Source organism: Akanthomyces muscarius (assembly GCF_028009165.1).
Source record: "Akanthomyces muscarius strain Ve6 chromosome Unknown contig_16, whole genome shotgun sequence".
Taxonomy (NCBI): Eukaryota; Fungi; Ascomycota; class Sordariomycetes; order Hypocreales; family Cordycipitaceae; genus Akanthomyces; species Akanthomyces muscarius.
The window spans coordinates 173263-192340 of NW_026611617.1; the positions used below are offsets into that span (position 1 = coordinate 173263).

At 51.9% G+C, this 19078-nt stretch overlaps 6 protein-coding genes across 6 annotated transcripts; all 6 read right to left on the reverse strand.

Annotated features, from left to right (window-relative positions):
- Window positions 1–77: 77 nt before the first annotated feature.
- LMH87_008063 (uncharacterized protein) lies at window positions 78–583 on the reverse strand (the record flags this gene model as incomplete). Its single annotated transcript, XM_056201481.1, has 3 exons — window positions 78–246; window positions 329–435; window positions 491–583. The coding sequence occupies 3 exons, from the start codon at window positions 581–583 to the stop codon at window positions 78–80; spliced, it is 369 nt and encodes a 122-aa protein (XP_056057150.1).
- Window positions 584–2806: 2223 nt separating this feature from the next.
- LMH87_008064 (uncharacterized protein) lies at window positions 2807–4387 on the reverse strand (the record flags this gene model as incomplete). The annotated part of the gene is made up of 3 exons (XM_056201595.1): window positions 2807–4012; window positions 4068–4287; window positions 4344–4387. The coding sequence occupies 3 exons, from the start codon at window positions 4385–4387 to the stop codon at window positions 2807–2809; spliced, it is 1470 nt and encodes a 489-aa protein (XP_056057151.1).
- Window positions 4388–4858: 471 nt separating this feature from the next.
- On the reverse strand, window positions 4859–6601 carry LMH87_008065 (uncharacterized protein; the record flags this gene model as incomplete). The annotated part of the gene is made up of 4 exons (XM_056201717.1): window positions 4859–5347; window positions 5405–5979; window positions 6052–6165; window positions 6220–6601. 4 exons carry the CDS (start codon window positions 6599–6601, stop codon window positions 4859–4861), a joined length of 1560 nt encoding a protein of 519 aa, XP_056057152.1.
- Window positions 6602–7512: 911 nt separating this feature from the next.
- On the reverse strand, window positions 7513–9153 carry LMH87_008066 (uncharacterized protein; the record flags this gene model as incomplete). The annotated part of the gene is made up of 1 exon (XM_056201831.1): window positions 7513–9153. One exon carries the CDS (start codon window positions 9151–9153, stop codon window positions 7513–7515), a length of 1641 nt encoding a protein of 546 aa, XP_056057153.1.
- Window positions 9154–10302: 1149 nt separating this feature from the next.
- Window positions 10303–11910, reverse strand: LMH87_008067 (uncharacterized protein; the record flags this gene model as incomplete). The annotated part of the gene is made up of 5 exons (XM_056201952.1): window positions 10303–10422; window positions 10477–11440; window positions 11508–11551; window positions 11614–11642; window positions 11724–11910. The coding sequence occupies 5 exons, from the start codon at window positions 11908–11910 to the stop codon at window positions 10303–10305; spliced, it is 1344 nt and encodes a 447-aa protein (XP_056057154.1).
- Window positions 11911–13408: 1498 nt separating this feature from the next.
- LMH87_008068 (uncharacterized protein) lies at window positions 13409–18213 on the reverse strand (the record flags this gene model as incomplete). The annotated part of the gene is made up of 10 exons (XM_056202067.1): window positions 13409–13991; window positions 14049–14141; window positions 14201–15116; window positions 15170–15511; window positions 15573–15735; window positions 15795–16504; window positions 16563–16796; window positions 16854–17133; window positions 17193–17425; window positions 17493–18213. The coding sequence occupies 10 exons, from the start codon at window positions 18211–18213 to the stop codon at window positions 13409–13411; spliced, it is 4275 nt and encodes a 1424-aa protein (XP_056057155.1).
- Between the last annotated feature and the right edge of the window lie 865 nt (window positions 18214–19078).

Here is a 19078-nt window from a genome sequence, read left to right on the forward strand (position 1 = left end):
TACGAGTCTACTAACGACTTGTCTACCAGTAAGTCGGTAGCAGACAGGACGTCCGACGGATGGACGGTGCACCGCAGTCACATTGCATTCTCGCAATCCTCGCTTCTCCTGAACATGAGAGGTACAGCGCCGTGTGCTGAGCGGTGCTGTGCTAGCCCAAGCACGAATTCTTCAATCAGGGCGTGCTTGCGACGCTGAGGTCGTGTCCATGCCGAGCCGTCATGGGTCATGACGAGAGGCCAGAAACTACCAGTAGAGCTCGACTCAACGGCATGACAAGCTGGCTGCATGGGGGCGGCCTGGGGGCCAAATGTTGATCACCACTAACACAAGACCTGCATCCGCCCAGCCGCCTCGTAATTGGGCTGCCAGTTTTACAAAGGGTGGAGAGGCTGCTGAGAGCCTGTGAGCTTCGGCGACGAGGTTGATCGCCTCCTTTTCAGCCCTTAGTAATAATGTACCATGTATCAACTACGGAGTGGTTACATACCTGTATGACATGGCTGGCTGCGTTGCGGGTGCGGCCCTCGCTGCTTGCCACGGCATCTCGTACGCCAAAGGTGCGGTCGTCAGCAGGGCTCATGTTCGTCACCAATATGCAGAGAATGAGCAGGGGGGGGCCTGGTTGCTCGAGATCTTGCTGCCCCCAACAGGCGTGCACAAGATTTCCCACACAACGCGGTTGCCTTGATCACCAGTCAACCGTCCGCCACCACGCCGCCTCCCGCTTCTACCCATGGACCACGGTCTAAACTCAAGTTCCGTGCTGCGTCGAAGCGACTTGTTGCCGTTTGCCTTGATCGTTGCACAGATCGTAACATCCAGCTGGGCAGGCTCCCCCTGGACACACAAAGACGAATGCCCATCACCACCAGCCTCGCCGGCGTGGGCTGTTACGACCCAGGCAGGGGGAGGCGGGAGAGCCGCGTCAGACCAGGCAGAGGCCAGTCAGTGGCGAATGGCTGTTCATCGCGCACAATCTCACAGGCCTAGTTGGCCCGCTTTCTTACCATGCCATTGCGATACCAAGACTGAAAAGCAGCCTCCCTGTTGCACCACAGGCGGCCCCCCCGAAGACGAATTCCATAGTAGTACCTAGTCAACAAGTCTCTTATCTCTGTGGGACTTGACCGACTCGGTTATAGACGGGCAAACAGTTCGAGAGAGAGCGCTGGCAAAAAGAAAAAAGACTACCCCACAATGTACATCATAGAAAGATGAAGATGGAGATCGTCAGGCTCAGGATGGATAAAAGAACTCTAGAAGAATCTTTGGGGCTTATGAATGAGCAAGCATGAGCATGAATCTAACTCGATGAAAGTTCTTTATCTGGTTCTACAGTCACATTTTGCAGGGGCCAAACCATGCTAAAGGTGATCGATCATGCGGTACGGAGTACTGTCCTCAACCCCCTCCCCCCCCCCTCTACGGGTATTTTCCCCCAAGGACATGTTCGTATCCGCAGCCCGTGAGGAGATTTCAAGGTTGGGTTACACATCACCCCCTTATCTGCGCGCACGCCCTGCATTGCCTTCAAAACTCGTCTCTCTCCTCCCGACTAAAGCTGCACCCCCCGGCCGCCGCCCATCGCCCTACCCGCTGGGCATTGGGCCAGCGCCCGGCCAATCAAGCACAACTTGACGCAGCCATCCGCGTGTACTTGGCCAGTCAGCGGGAAAAGTAAAAGGGGATAATGATAATCAAGATGTATCTTGATGTATGGATAGATGGCGCTGAGCGGAAAAGACGAGCAGAATGAGCGGCCAATCCCAGGCAGCGCTCGCCATCTTCACCTCGGCGTGCCCTAGCACCCCCTACATAGTACACCGATTCACCCTGACATGGGACAGTGAACGCTGGTTACTGGTGGCATATTTGTCTCGCCTCTGAAGAGGAATTTGTTCGAGAAGCTTGTGCCAGCATCCCCCATCAGCGTGAGACACAGGATAAGACTCGACAGAGATGGGCCTGCTGATAACCAGTCCTCGAGCGGCCCTAGGATCAAAAAGCCCAGAGGAGCGAAGCCTATGACAACGCCGCCCTCTGCTAATCCAATTCACAACTGTCGCTGGGAGCCCTGCTTGACTGCCAACAGAATTAAAGGCCTTCGGACAAAAGACGCCCTTGGCTATACCAACGAAGAGACCTGCCACACCCAGCAAACGTCGGCAGCGATGATAATTACCAGTACTTGACAAACAAGGGCAAAAAGCCTGTCTGTTTCATGCGGCGCCGTCTAGGTGCCCTGACTCCATCCTCGCAAACTGTCAAAGAGTAGTTAGCGGACTGAGACACTTGTCCAAGGCACCATGTTTCCACAGCTCTCTTGATTGCACATTGGCGGCCGTGTACTTCTGCTGAGCTGCAGATGGTGCATGTTGGGTACCACTCTGACACCATCTGCCGCACTGTAATGCGCATTTTACAAGCCTTTCGGTATCCATACAACCAAGTACCGTGTGCAGGTGGTGTCTTGGAAAAAAAAAAGTCCTGTCGTCCTATGCAGTGTATGCTGCGAGACTTGTGTGTCAACATAGTCAATAAGAGTACCACTGTTTCTAGTCTAGACTGTGTACAACTATATTTCGTCATGCGCCAGAGCTGTACCAGCAGGACCCAGATTGCACGTTTCTGTATGCAAGCCACCTGCACGAAATGCCAGTCCCGGCATTACCTTGCGAAGACAGCCGGCCGGCTATAGCATCGCGCATGCACCCAAAAAAAAAAAAAAAAAACCACCCCTCATCGCGACAGTGACCGGGCGAAGAGAAGAAAAAAATAGCAATGAATCGTTGTCGTTTGGGCTTTAGGTCCAAGTCTGGGACGCCTTAGCCCTCCGATTATGCACCAGTCCCCTCCCGTGCCTTCCCATACTCATCGTATCTCCATCGTACATGGGCCCATCTGCAATGGATCCCTGATCATTATTCCGGAATCCATCTCCATCTTGGAATACCGCACCAAATAAATCGGAAATCGATTTAGTAAGCTGGCTCATGGCTCTGACCCGTTCCGCATCGGCGGCAGAGGTAATCTCGAGTACGCCATCGCGCTGGTCAATCTGGCCGTTGATTTTCCCGTCGACAATGAGAAATCCCAGGATGTCTTGGACCTCGGGCTGCGAGATCTTCAGCTGTCTGGCGATCCACTCCAGCTTCATTCTTGTATAAGGGGCAATAAGCTTCAGGACACCCTTGGTACGCATGTTGCGTGTGACTTCATCGATATTCTCGGCGATAAACGGATCGGCGAGGATGTCCTGGTTTTTCTGCAGAACCTTCTCGTAACCATGCACATCATCTCGCTGATACGAATCCACAAGCTCAGTCATGGCTGAAATGCGAGGATCCGACTTGTATGGCTTCGTCTCTTGCGAGTCGAACGGATTAATGTCCGACTTCATGAGCATTGTCGTGAGAAGCAGGTACTTGAGTACTTGTATGCGTTGAAGGGAGCCTGCTTCGTCGTAGTTGCGGAACGATTCGAAAAAGTCGCTCTGAGCTTCCTTCCAGTTCTCCTCACTCATGTGCATTTTACCACCACACTCTCGGATAATGCCCATAATTCTGGGATGCGGTACCGCTGATTTGACCTTGAGAGCGCGTTGATACAGCGCCTTGAGTTGCTTGTTGTTTTTCGTCTCAGCAAGCATCTGAATTTCGAGGGCGTAAATCTCAAGGGAGTAGGTTCCTTTGCTCGGATCGTCAGTGCCGTCCTCCTTTTGACAGGCTTTATGTAAGTCTCGAAGTTTCTTTGAGACTGTAGCGTATTCTTTGCGATCCAACAATAGCTTGACAAGCTTAATGTTGGTCTTTAGCCAAAGGCGTTCATTGTTGGTACTCTGGAAGCTCTGGAGTGTCAATGAGTAAAACTTCTCCATGCTCTGAACCGCATCGTTTCCATCGGCGCCCTTTTCAATGTAGTCTAGCATATTGTTTATCGATTTTTCAGAGTAGTTTCGTGTAACAGCGGACTTGACATATGTGAGGAGCTCTTCGAAATGGTTCGCCGCCTAGAGGTGCCTCCGTCAGTCAGGCATTCTTGTGCGTCACATTGCAGAAACAAACCTCTGAGTATCTGCCCAGCTTAAATTCCAGTTTGATCGCCTGCTTCAAACCTTTGAATCCCCACTCGCCCTTTTCAGGCTCCAGCTGGGGGATTGCGATAAACTCGTCCACAGCCTCCTCCGGGCTGCTGAGCTTCAGCTGCTTCGCATTATAGTATTTATTTTCGATATCGACATCGCTGGAATCTTCGTCCTCGTCTTCTTCATACTCGAAATCGTACCTGCGTCGTCTCGGTTAACCTCGATGCGTAGAAAGGTGGCGTTTGCCAAAGCTCACTGCTCTTCATCGGACTCCTGCATAAAATCCTCGTCGTCGGACATGTTGCATAGAGCTATGTAGAACGAAGAATGGCGGTAGCAAGTTTCAATAAAGGAAAAAAGCCGCGCGACCTGAAGAGTGGCGACTGCGCGATGGCGACCGTGATGATGGAGATGGAGAGCTGTTGCGGAGCGGCCTCTGCCTAGTGGCGGGGTTAACCTGTAGCACCCACTATCGATAAAGCTGAGCCATTCACAGTATGAAGGCAGGCCACCAAGTGAGCAGGCTGTCATTAGAAAAGAATATTGAAGCTAATTTCATAGATGACAAGATGTGCAATTTGATGATGTTTTTGAGCGGATGGAATCAATAAAGTGCGTAGAATATAAGTTGCACCCAACATACTGAAGCACAACCATGCATGTTTGACACCAATCCAAGCACTGAGAGAGCAGGCGAAGACTCAGGGGCAGGTTTAGAACAGATGGGTATTGGTAGATAAAAAAAGATAAGTTTATAGTAGTTGAAAGACATCAACTTCGAGCAAATGCTGGAGGTAGCTTGAACACAAAAATTCCCAAGGCGGACAGTACTGCCAGGAAGGCGGTAAACATGAACGGAAGCCCAATCCAGACACCACCAATATCCATGCCGCGATTGAGAAGCCAAGCCAGAGTAGGAGCTGATATGAGGCCCATGATTGATTCAATCGTCGCTATGACAGTATTAAGGGCACCAATCGTATGGGGCTCGACGATGATGGAAAGAATCGATCGGAACAATGGAGAAAAGCCCGCTGCAAAACTGTAGATTATAAGTGCCAATACACAGAGCCAGCCAACCGGTGCAAAGGCAATGAGTATTGTACCCAGAAACGCAAAGACTGACGACATTCGAGCGAGGAATAAGTCGCGCCTCAGCGGCGAACGGCCGCCCCGATCCAAAGCCCAAGCAGTCGCCGGTAATACAATCATGAGCACTCCCAGGGCAAAGAAATTCTCGATGGACACGATATATGTAGCCTGCGTTGGTCAAGTTAGTAATTGTTCACCTGATCGGATGCAAGGGCAGAACTCTACCGTTGACCACGACCAATGATAGCGTTTGGTCATGTACTGCAGTAGGTCGCCCTCAAATACAAGCTTCAAAGGGAACGCTAAAGCGTTGCACACCATGAGTAACATGATTCCCTGTGAGCCGAGCACAAAGCGCCAAATGTGAGAAAAGTCGCTGCGCGCCGAGGCCAGCGCCTGTTGGACTGCAGACTTGGCAGAAACCTTGGCTACTTCCTGCGGCGCAAAGTCTGCGCGAACATCGCGAGACGGCCCCCTCTGATCTGCCATTTTTCTCAGGTCCAGAGTTTCCGGAAGCAGGAGCGTGCAGCCCGTTCCAACGACCAGCAGGCCAATGCCTATCCACAGAGCCATCCACGGGTTCACGCCGAGGAGGAATGCCGCCAGGGGCGTGGCCGCAACGCCGACGATGCGAAGCACGGCGTTGAGCTGATAGAACACGATTGTCCGTTCCGCAGCGGGCGTCACATCACTGAAGAGCGTGTAGCACATTGCGCCGGCCATGGTTCCGCCGCCACCTATGAAATAGGCCAGGTTACCCCAGAGGATGGCCCAGATGTTTAGTGTATTGGGCAGTGAGACTAGGTTACTTGTTAGAGCTGAGTTCAAAGACGAGAAAACCGGAAGATATATGAGGAAAAGGGATAACTTGCGGACAACTACTGTCCATCCAATCTTCAAAGCGCAGCCAAAGAGAGAGAGGAAGATGACGATTCGACGACCGTATTTATCCGCGATGATTCCATATGGTATCTGCACTAGAATTGCTGTGCAAGCGGTTAGCGTCTCAACATAAAAATAAGAAACAAGCTTGTACTTACGGACTATCATCTCAGCGGAAGTATCTACGGCGGAGACCATGGAGAGGATCTTTTGTACGTCGTTGCCCTTGCATCGGCTGTCTGGATGGGACAGGGTGTTGAGCTGGTGATCGGCATAAACATCTCTGCAGATGACATCTTCCATGATCTCTTGCAGCGCAGGACCAAAGAGTCTCTGGCTCACGCCGACCAAAGTCAGACACAGACCTCCAATTACGCTAACAAGCAGTCGCAGAGACCTCTCCGGGATCAGTTCAGCGGGTAGGTCTGTGGGCAGCAGCGGCGTGTCCTCGGCTGCTTCGTGCTCGTCGCCGTCGCGGCATCTTCTGTCGTGCGGCGCATATTCATCGCCGGACTCGGCGTCGGCATTGAGTCCGGACATGCCGGCAGTCGTTTACAGACAAGGCAGCTCTGAGATCTTAGTCGGGTGGCTTAAGAAAGTATGTTTCTGCGCTTGAGTACCAAGGAGTGCTGTACCTGCTGGCAGACCAAAAGAAAAAAGAGATAGAAGAAAAAGCGAGCGAATTGAGAGAGAGACTGTGCGAATGAAGAAAGATATGATTTCAAGGAAATGCCAATTCCTCTGCGACCAGCGGCTTCGCTGTGCGAACGCCTCAGCACGCCAGCTTGATAGCCTGCCCAAAGGGGAAAGGCCTTGAGTAAGTTGACGCGGCCTGTAACGAGTCCAGCGGGTACATTACCCCCGGTCGTAGCGATGCCAAGAAAAGGACCTGTACTTGAATGATCAAAATCGTTGCAGTAACGCGATGATAAGATGAAATCATTAGTCTGGCCATGGAAGCGCAGAAAAAATATTCAACGCGCGCTGTGTTGTGAGTCTCATTACAGCATTCCTCACCACGTCAAATGAATAGTGGCCAACAATGTTGTCGAAAATTCAGGACATTCTTCTGGCGAGACGTCTTAGCGCACAGCTTAGTACAGTCTTGGTCCGCAGGGCTGACAATCTGGGACGAACCAGTGCAGCCCTACGTGTCGAGGCCGGGGGCTCCTCCCGGATAGCGTGATGACGCGTGGCAATTCGGTTAGCAATGATGCTTACATACAATGACAACTGATCTGCCAAGCACGCCCATCGTCAAGCCTACAACCACCTTTATCGCAGACCTGGAAGGCTCAGAGCTCATCCTGGACTTGGAAGCTGTCATCACACCCACTGTAGACTAGCTAGCCGTGGAAATAGTTTATCACGTAACATTGACCTATATTTATATTCCTGCGTCTATACTGTTACTGCCGATAGCACTGAAAGTCTCTCATCGATTGCGGAGTCTAAACAGTAGCACCGCTCGGGCTTTCATTGTCTTTTTCCGCGCTCGTCCTCTTCTCGACACTATTTTCAGAATTGGCAAACGAGGAGCTGATACCAGGGCGCCCCATGCCGAGCTGAGCCGACATTTCGAGGATTTCCTCGTTGTGGAGCTTGGGCATCTGCTGGGCGACCTGGAACGGCCACTTCCCTTCGACGTGGGCCTTGGCGAAGATGAGGTCAATCTCCTCGAGATGGCGACCCGACGTCTCGGGGTAGAAAAAGTAGGCAAAGGGGACGGCAACCATGTTGACCAGGGCGAAGAACAGGTAGATGCCCCAGGGGCTGGTGTCTGAGAAGACGGGCGTGAACATGACGACGGCAAAATTGCATAGCCAGTTGGTGCAGGTGGACAGGGCCGCCGCTCGCGTGCGGGTACGCAGCGGGTTGATCTCAGGAGGGTAGATCCAGGGCAGCGGCAGAATCGTAAAGGCAAAGAAGGCAATGAACAGGAAGATGCCGACGGCAGCACCGTTCGAATTTTGCGTCGTGGGATGAACTAAGCAGCCCATTGTGATGAACATGCTGAGTCCCTGGCCGAGAAAACCGATAATCCATAGCTTTCGACGTCCTACCTTCTCGATCATGAAGAAGGACGGCAGCGTGAAAATGGCGTAAACGGTGGCGAAAACACCACCAAGAACCAGCGACATGCGATCTGACATGTGGAGGTTTTGTTTGAATAAAAGCGTAGAGTAGTAAATTGCACCGTTGCAGCCACTGAATTGCTGCAAAAACTGTCCCGAACAGCCTATCATCATGCGCTGGAATTCCTGCGTTTTTCCGAACGTGAAGAGCGCCTTCCACTCGGATGTTTCGCTCTTGGATGCGTGTAGCTCGGCCTTCATGAGGCCAATCTCTTCTCTCACCGATGCATCTTCCTCGTGCGTCCCGTTGAGCTTGGCCAGAACATGGACCGCCTCCTTTTCATGGCCGCGGAGCAGCAACCACCGAGGCGACTCTGGCAGCGCCAAGACACCCAGCATCATGACGACGGCAAAGAGGATCTGAAAGGCGACGGGGAAGCGCCACTGCACAGACGTGTCGATGTACGAGAAGCCAAAGTCGAGCCAGTAGGCCACGAGCGTGCCGACGGCGATGATGGCGCCCTCGAAGCAGACGAGGAAGCCGCGGTTGTGCGCCTTGGAGCATTCTGACTGCCACACGGGGATCGTTGCCGTGTCCATGCCATTGCCGATCCCGGACACGACGCGGCCGACAACGAACTGGCCCAGACCCCAGTGCGGGCCAAACGCAGAGCACGAGATGACGGCGCCGACAATCATGAGCGCGCCGCCGCTGAGGATGAGGCGCGTGCGGCCGATGCGCTCGCCCCAGACGAGGGTGAAGATGGCGCCGAAAAGGCAGCCGATTTCGTAGCACGAGGTGATGGCGCCGCGGATGACGGAAACGTGGCGGGAGGTTGCGTCGGATGCGTCGTCCGGCACGTTGGCGGCGGGAAACTCTTTCGTGAACTGCTCGCCGGAGATGATGCCCGACATCAGGCCCTGATCGTACCCAAAGAGGGAGAAGCCGACGATGGAAGTGAAGGTAATGGCTAGCCGGAGCTTTCGGCCGTCGAGGCCGGCTGTTGATGTCCACATGCTGGGCAGAGTGTTGATGCCGAAAGCGATGAGCGTGGTGCGACTGGGGGGATGGTGAGCAGCACGACATGGCAATATTTATATTCTGCGACATGCTCTGCTGCCCTTGAACGGACGCCCATTTTTTACCCAAATCATTTTGCTTGCCCCGACCAAAGACCTCGGAGCTTCCACCAGTACGGGATAGATGTCATCCTAGCAGTGTCAATCATGGACACCAAGTGGGTAGCGCACCCCGGACTCTCCAGTTGTATGACGTATTGCATAGACCATTCGTCAAATTATAGGCATTGCAATTGGCGCGGTAGAGAACAAAACCCCGTCGATGGATCAGAGATTGTTTTGGCAAATGAGCCTCAAAGGGAAGTAGTCGCTGGTTTGCTGTCAGTCCGTTGTCGGCAACGCCGTGGCGTTTTGGACATCTTGTTCCTTGGCCGGGCGTGCGCTTGGCCAAAGTCCCAACTCGTTCAGGCCAGCCAGCCCGTCTTAAGGCCGCGACAGATCCGGGGGCGCTCCTAGCCACGTTATAAGTTATATCCACCAAAGCCCCGGGCAATGTCAAAACCCCCACGGGCGCCAGTCCCGCTCGCCGGGGTAGCTGGCCTCCTTGCAGCGGTAAAATGCCCGTTAATCACATGCAATTGACTTTGGACAATGACCACGATGCTAGTGATACTGCAAAGTACACAGCCTTTGTGATTGAGGAGCGAAGATGAGACTGGCTACTTGCTAATTGGACCGTTTATGCATCGCATACCAAAGACTAGCCTGGGGTAGCTCTTTAAGCCTCTGATCGGGACCAGTTGGCAGCCACAGCCAGCGCTGGGCAGACAATTCGACGTCCATGGTGCTAGTTAGGTGGTGGGCCACTGGGTCTGCGAAGCCTCAAATCCAAAGAGTCAGCATCTCGCAAGAGCCCGATTTAAACAGTGGCGCCTTTGGCTTACAATTCTGGAGCGATTCAATATTTCGTGTCATGCTGTCAACTGCCTAGACGACGGTGGCTTGATCACCATGCTGGACTACCGAAGAGCCCCGAGATGGTTGCTGTTGCAGGTGCGCGGCAGCTGCACTTCGGGCTTGAAGCACCGCATCCGATCTGGGGACCCAGCACTACGCACGATGCATCAGCTCGATGAAGTCGATCGCCTACATGGCATTTCTGCGAGTAACAGCAATGTGAAGATCGCTCTGAGAGAACATGCCAGCATTAAACGACTTCCACGGGTTCGTGGGATTCACCAGAGTGAATTCAAAATGCCGAAAAAGCTACAACTTGTCAGTACTTGTTTGCAACATGTACTCGTACATTGTGCTACTTGCCTCGACGAAGACCATGTTTAGTTCAAGCTGGGCTATGTTTTTGCCGAGGCACTCCCATCGGCTGCCTGATGCAAAGGCCATCATGACAGTCTGCTCCATGGCCTTGGTCTTGGAAGCGCCCAGCCAGCGCTCGGGACGGAAAAGGTTGGCATCTGCCCCAAAGACTTCCTTGCTCCGCATGATGGTCCACGGCGACCAAGCCACGTTGGTGCCCGCAGGAATGGAAACACCGCATAGAACCTCGTCTGTATCGCAGACTTTTGGATAAAGAGCTGCGGCAGGCGGAAACATACGAAGGCCTTCCAGGATGACAGCCTGTAGATAGGGAAGCGACTGCGCCTCTGCGTTGGTGACGGGGGTGGATATACGGCCATCCTTCTCGGCAGTGGCAATCTCGCTTTGCAGGCAAGAGTAGGCGTTGCATGAGGTGATTATGTGTAGAATGGTGGCTTGGATAGCTGTGGCCGTCGTTTCAGACCCAGCAATGATTTGGATGAGCGCTTCCGTTTCGGCGTCTTTTTGTGAGAAGCCGTGCTTGACGAACGAGCCCAGCATGTCCTGCTTCACCAGCGGATTTGTGCCATAGCGCTCCGCGACAACCCTTTCGGCCATTCGAATAATGTCTCCGATACCGGCCATGTTCTTGATGCTGGGCGCAATCCACTGGAGGTAAGGCGACTGTATCAAGCTGATGACGCCAGGGATGAGCGCCGTCGCGACGAGGATGTAGACCGTGTTTCCGGTCGTCTCAATGTAGCGAAACTTGTCCGCATCCTGCTCCATGAAACCAAACGGGCTGTCGAAGGCGAGGGAAGAAATGGTGTCGAGTGCAAAATACTGAATCTTTTGCGCCATGTCGAGGATGCAGGAGCCGCTGCCATCCGCGACGTGCCTTTCGAGGAGGTGTATCAGACCTTGGACCTGGTCTTGGACAAGTTGGTGCAAGTTGTCGACCTCCTTACCGCTGTAGCCCGGTATGAGCTTGCTGCGAATGGCGTTGTGCAGAGCATCGTCGCGGGTGGAAAACGAACTGTCTTGATAAGGGTCGATGCGCATGCCGCGGTACCACCAGGCTCTGGTCCAGCGGGATCTCGCGCCCCAAATCTTACGTATTTCTGTTGGGTCACCACAGACTACCCAATCAGGGGCAATTCTGGCGACAGGGCCTGATTTGCGCACATTGAATCAGCGAGGAGAACCTGGTGCGCGACAGCGCGTTGCGCGCCACAGACACTGAGCTGACCGACCGTGTTTTAAAACAAGCTCATCAAGTATAATGTGTATCCGACCCGTGAGCTGCGCGTACACCAGCCAGAGATTTGTCCAAGACGCCAGCGTAGGACCGTGTATGTGTCGCAGTCGTTGAAAGGCGTAGAGCTGGTAGGAAATGTAGGCGAGCGCGAGGGCGGCCAATGAGGCCACGAGCCACGCCATCGCGAGGATTGCGAATTGTTGTTGATGATTTTATAGCGCTTCGGTAGCTGAAGATGAAGCGAAAACCATCTCCATGACCCAGTACAGTTTGGCTAGGCGAAAGGCGCACGATAACTATCGGTTGTTGTCCAACGGTCTAGCGAAGGGGAAACGGTTAAGACTCGAGCAACGGACAAGGCTGATGTGATGACCGAGGGACTGGTCATATTTGGTGTGGGGACAGCTGAGGCTGATGTTGTCTCTTTTCTCGTTCGAATGAATTTCTCGTGCGCAACTTGGCATCCATGTCAACTGGAGTAAAAAAGTCTGGCGTCTTGTGGATAGCGTCTATATATCTTAGTACCCAGTCCGGTGATGGGGAGGGGCTAGTTGAGGGTACCAAGATGAAAAGGTATCCAAGCAGCCAAGTGTACTGCATCTACTACAGGGCGGGAATAGTGGTACTTATGTACTTGACTGCTACCACACGGGACCTGACGAGATCGCATCCTGACAGCCACCAAGGTACCTTCTGAAATATTCTGTGGGCGCTTCTATCCGTGAAGGATGCTGATAGCACCTAGACACCTGGCGAGGCAGAAAGAAATAAAACGCCTAAGTCGTCATGTACAAGGCTGGGGACAGAAAGAGGAGCCTAACTACAGCACGTAACGGTCCGTCGCGCACGCGCTCTGTCAAGTCAAGCTTCCCGGATAACTTCTGTCAGTTGGCCAGATCAGGCTGTCGATTGGCTGTCGAATTTACAATGATGTTTTCTTCTCTGTCGCGTTTGTGATTCAGGTCTTTCGCGCGCACAAGCTCTCTACACCGTACAAGTCATAACTAGTATTTGCCTAGCCAAGCCTCACGCTACAAGCAGGAGTTTTAGCTAGCAACAACAAGACTTTTGGCCACTGCACGACTTTTGGCCACGACACGATTTCCAGCTACGGTCTGACATCAGCATACGTGGCGCAAAAAGACGCCAACGGGTCAGGGGCCAAAAAAGATCAAGTGAACGAATGCACAAGAAAATAGTGAAAAGCAATTAACCCGCCACCAAGGAGAATAATGTACCGAGCCGGGACCACTGCCAAGAAAGAACTGCTGAGAGGCATCGACGAGCGAGAAATAACGAATGGCCAAGCGAGAAGCTACTTAACTATTAGGCCCGGAGAGCTAGATAGTCATTAGCCATTAAGAAGCTGCTCAATACTTTGCTCGGAAAATTATGTTAAGAAGAACAGCTCCGCGAGATCGTTTACATGGCTGGTGTAAGTAAAGCTAATGCGGTGAGGGACAGGGTCTACTGCATTTCAGACATCACGGCTGAGTTCGACAGAGGTCCTGGTCAAGCTCCGATTATCACGCCGGACTACTTCCAGTTGACAGAGTCTATGCCGAGACAACTATTGCGCCCCACTGCGAGGAAACGGTTTGTTCTTCTTACGTCTTGTATGCGACCAGAAATGTATTCTTGCTCGGGATGTGTGACACCTTCTCTTAGTCTAACGGCAATCTAGCAGCTTGGAACCCACTCTCCGGTTCTTGTACTGCGACGCTCTACTCTCACCACATTACCCGAGTCGAGCTCGACGATCAAATCCTTTCCGGCAGAGTAATCTCCCTGGTGCGCAATGGTCACGACAGTACAGTTTGCAAAAGCTTCGGCCATCAGTTCCTGCATCGTCGCATCTGTTTCAGAATCCAGGGAGCTGGTCGCCTCATCAACGAGAACAATTTTCGTCTTCATACTTCTCTGATGAAGAATCGCTCGGGCGAGAAACAATAGCTGCTTCTGGCCATGGGAGAGACCGGCATTGACGATATCGGCATGCAAACCACCATGTCGGTTGATGTGCTCCCAAATACCGACGCGTCCAAGCGTCGCGATGATTTCATCATCTGGAGGGGGCGTTATCGTAAATGGAAATATATTCATGCGGATCGTTCCCTTGAACTCAACACCTTCCTGTGTCATTGTAGTGATCCGCGAACGCAGGATGTGACGTGGAATCGTCTTGATCCCGCGTCCGTCGATGTTGATACTACCAGAGAATTCCATTAAATTCAGCAGGGCAAGCATCATCGAAGTTTTACCGCTTTTAGGTATCGTCAGCAAACATAAAATCTAACGGTGTCGCACAATAAGAAATTACCCTCCAGTGCGGCCGCTGATGCCGACCTTTTGGCCATGTTCAATGCTGACTGTCGTGTTCTGGAGTGCAGCACGGTCCTCACCCGACGGTCCACTGCAAAAGCATTAGTACATCGACTTATATCTCTATTTCAGGTAGATTTGAACACCTACATATATTTGGCAGTGACACAGTTAAAGTCGATCTTGCCTGTTAATGGCCAATTCTCCGGTAGTGGCTCTGCATTTACGGGATCCCTCTCCACAGGAGTATCCTTGCAGAAGGACTGAATTCGAGCAAGACCACCGAGACTTGTTTCTAAGTGAACCCACGTCTGTAGAAAGTATGATGCAGTAGTGCTGAAGGAGATCAAGTTCAGTAAGGCCAAGCCGATAGCGCTGTCGGAACTAGAACCAGGGTACAGTGTTGTGATGCTGATCAAAACCACAGCAGCGACGAATGTGGTGAAATCCAGCATCAATGTAAGCCATTGCTGTATGCAGAGGAGATAGTAAAACGGCCGCTGGGAGTGATTAAGACGCATAATCAGCTCTTTTCTAAAATGCTGTTGACAGCGCAGACCACGAATAGAAGCCATCCCGGAATTCATCTCCGTGAAATGAGTGACCAGCGGGAATGTTGTTTCTATCTCCAGGTATCGTAGTTGGCGTGAGGTTCTCAGGTAAAAGTACTGGATACCATATAAAACTGCGAAAAGGAAGATAATGATGGGTGGTGTGAATTTTGCTCCAGATGCAATGATTCCCATATCAACGAGAACGTTAAAAAACATGGAAACCGTCGCTGAAAGCATAATAGGCATGCGTTGGGATATTAAAGAGATGTCTTGGCTGAAGCGGTTCAGAAGAGACCCAGCATCTGTGTGGCTGAGAAATGGTAACGTTGACTCCATAACAGTTTGCAGAAGCCTCCAGTGCAATTCGGCTGAGCTTTTTGGTACGATCTGCTTCAAGAATTGCGCACCTGCGGCGCAAGTGAGGATGATTTCGAAGACGCTGAGAGCCTCGAAACCTATAAAATACTTATCGTTCGCTGCATCTATACTCAACCAAATTCGCATAAAAATTTCTTCAGTCGGTTAGAAGCTATTTAGAGTCAGGGAGGATGGAGAATACACTCACGAGGCATTCTTTCCATCGTGGCCGCTATGGCAGTGACGATTAACCAGAGCACAACCACTAGCCAGTGGACAGACTGGAAGAAATAGCCGTAGAGTCTCCAGTCTCCATGTCGCCTGTCTCTATCAAACTCGTTGGAGTGTGACACATGGTTGCTGACATCGGCCGGGGGCGGCTCAGACTTGACAGGCATCACAGGTGCAGGCGCTTCAGGCGCCGGAGTCTCTTCTCGAAACTCTTGCTTAGTGCGACTCGTTGCATCAGCTCGATTGCCAGACTTGGTCAGGCGAACACGACCTTGGTGGCTAATCTCAAGAACAACGTCTGCTTTTTCAAGGAGCCCAACTAATAGAGACTAGGTAAGGAACCGGGTAATGTTCTTGAGAATGTGGGTAAAATCGCTTACGTTGGCTCGTGGTCATTATCGCAGTGGATTTCCACCGGCGAAGCAGGCCGTCTCGACCACAGACTCTCTGGAAGACCGTTGCAGCCGTTTCCGTGTCTAGAGAGCTTAGTACGTTGTCTAGCAAGACAATTGACGTTTGCGCGAACAGGCATGCCGCCAAGCCCTGCGTTCAGGTCATATTAGTTACAGATGCTGGCAAGCATGATGGTGAACTAAGCATACCAATCGTTGACATTGTCCGCCACTGAGATTGCGCCCGTTACTACCAGTCATGGTTTGATCACCATTTGGAAGATCTTCAATATCTTTGCCGAGGGCGCAGGCAAATATGACATCGTTGTAAAGCTCCTCAATGAATGCATGAGGGCCAGTGATGTAATCTCGAATTGTAGTGTTCCGTATCCATGGGGACTGGTTGGCATATGCAATCTTCTTCGTACTGACTTTAATGGTTCCAGTGTTGATAGTAAGCTCACCTAAGAGAGTCTTGAGGAAAGCCGATTTGCCGCTGCCCACAGCACCATGAATCATAGTAAGAGATCCGCTAGGGATACGTAAAGAAACGTCCTTCAGGATGTGGCCTGAGAAGTCAGAGCTGACAGAGACATTGTTCATCTGTACAGCGTACGGGCAGGACTGAGTGCTTATCGCCCTCTTCTCTGCTGTTTCTTCTTCGTATTCCGCTGGCTCATCACACTCACGCTGGTCCCGAAGCTCGGGAAGTGTGAGGAACTTTTGAATTCTGACCAAGCAGGCATAACCACTTGCGTAATATGGCAGATGGCCGAGCAGACTATTAAGCGGTAAAGCGGCGATGAAGATGGCTGCATAAGCGGCGAAGGTCTCCGATACCGTCATCGGGTTTGACACGCGTGTCCAAAATCTAGCACCAGCTAACACAGCCACCGGCGTCATGGCAGCGCCAAAGGCATCTGCCGACGATGGTCAATAACCGACAATAGCAAGAGAGGCGGCATTTAGATAGCTTACAAATTCCAAAATTCATGATACGAGAATTTCGCTCCATCATCGATGTTTCTATTTCCTCGATTCGATGGTGCTGTAGGAGGGCAGCCGCAGCATCTGTTAGCCCCATAGCCTTGATGCTCTTGAGTTGTGCAAGTATGTTTGATGTGGCGGCGACGCGTGTTTCAACCTTGGCATTCCACACGGTTCTGGCATTTGCCATTTTCTTAGTGACTAGATAGGTGCCTATCGCCGCAACTATTTAAGAAATTAGACCGCATAATTCTTTTCCTGTGAAAATTAAAGCGGACTTACTAGAGGAGGGTATAAAAATAAGAAAACATGCGTAGCTGACGAAGGTATAGAGAGCATAAAGGCCTAGGCCAAATTCCACCAGAGATGACCAAGTCGAATGAAGATAGCTCAGACCATCTTGAAAACCAGCCAGGTCGGTTGTCATGACGGTAACGGCGGCGGACTTTTCGAGCTCATCAAGGCTCAGCCTCTGAAGTTTATCATAGATGGCAACGACAACTATGCCTCGGGTACTAGTGTTCACTTGAAATTCGAGTCGCTGGAATATGGATCTCGACACCTGATTAGAGGGACGTGTTAGTTGACTATATTTCAAATGGGCATAGGTGATCCAATTACCATGAGACCGCCAAAGATGAGAATTGAAGCGCCAATAAGCCCGTGGGGGATCTCAAGAGACGCCTTATCAGTTGTCGTGGATTTGCCAACAGCGTCAATCACGCGCTCCATGTAGAATGGTCTACTGAATGAAAAGCCAATGAAGCAGAGCCGAGGAAGAATAGGGATCAAAAACTGCCACCGTAATGCGGAAAAGAAGGCCTTGGCTAGTGGCAGTTTCGAGGTTTTATCGACTGCCTCCCCGTCAGCACTATCGCAATGGAAAAAGAAGGCTTCGCTCAGTGGGGGATGCAATCTCACCTTTTTCCCAATGCGGCATAAACAGGTCAAAAAGCTGCCTGGAGTCATACCTGTCTCCAATATGGGGCAAGTCTTTGACCGTGAAATTTTGGCGGAAGCCTAGGTGAAGTATCGGGTTGATCCAGATGAGCAGTGCCCGGTTCCAAAAGCCAACAATTTCCCCTGGCCCAAGATGAACCATGCCTGAGCGGAAGAGACGACGCTTCGGTATCTCCTCGATTACGAGGAGAGCAAACTTCAGGACGGCAACAGTAGCTTGCAATGCACCGAGGCTGTCAAGTGTGCCTCTCAGAAAATAGGATCGCACTATGGTTGCATCGAAGAGCATCGTCAAAAACAGAAAGACACTCAAGAAGGAGGACTGGCGCAACGAAAAGGTATGGGTTATACATAGAAGGGCAAGGATGCATATGGAGGCGACAAACGACAGAGCAGAAGCCGCAAAAGCCAGCTTTGACCGATATAAGCCTGCATGCTGCCATAAAATGATGCTGGCAAGCTGCACGGCGGCTAGTGCAGTGCCGGTAGCGACCTTGGCCCAGAGGAGAATACCAGGCCGAACTAAATTGGTCGCGCTGGTCATGTTCTTCACATACAAGGGCATGACCAAGATGACCACGCCAGCCGGTACCATGCCAAGCATGATGAGCTCAAACAGCAGGGTAAAGTCAAACTTGTCAGGCAGGGCAGGCCCGAAAGTGCTATCCATTGAAGCGTCCATCCTGGCGGGGTGCGGAGGATCAACTAGATGCAAAGTGGTAGGGAAAAACAGTGTGCAGAGGTGAGGAAGACGAATGGTTGATGTTTGCACGCATTCGGTGTCTGCGTGCCTGTGGAAGTATGACCAGAGAGGAGGGATGCGGAGGTGGAGGTTTGGCGGGCCGAGGAAGCAATGATGGATTGAGATGTACGGATTAGTGAGCGACGACCGGGCCGCTAGCTAGACACAAGAAACAAATGGGGCTTGATTCGAGTGAGCGACACAATCGGACGACATAATCGGGCGTTGCAAGGAGGGCGAACCCGGGGCACCAACGGCCCAGGCGGGATGAGCACGGAATCGCGACCCGAGATCAGAATCAGCCCCTACCAGTCAGAAGATGGGCCAGGATCCTTTCAGGTTCCCTTTCAGGATTGGAGGAACGGCGAAGAGCTCTCAAGCGGCCTGCTAGTGCCGTCAGACTGACTAGCTCGAGAGTTAGTGACTGCTAGACTGATTTGCCTCACCAACGGGCCAGTGAAACAGGTGAATGAGGTGGAGCAAACAAAAGGACTTTACAGACTACGACCTTAGGTAGGCAGCCGAGTTCCCTAATGTAACGATACTTACTGGATAAGTACCTCGACCCAAGTAAAAAAAATGTCAATTGACTAAGTAGCACAGAGTGCATACTACTCCGTACCGCGGCTCTTTTTGCATCAGAAGAGGAGGTGCACCGGCTTGCCATCTGCCAACCGGGCGAGCATCTAATGGTGGCCAACAATCCTCTATGAGCTAGCAGACGCAGATATATATGTAGAGGCGCGAACATTTTCGCGCGTCCTGAGGTACCGTCCCAAGCGCTGCATTTCTGTCAGCGGCTATG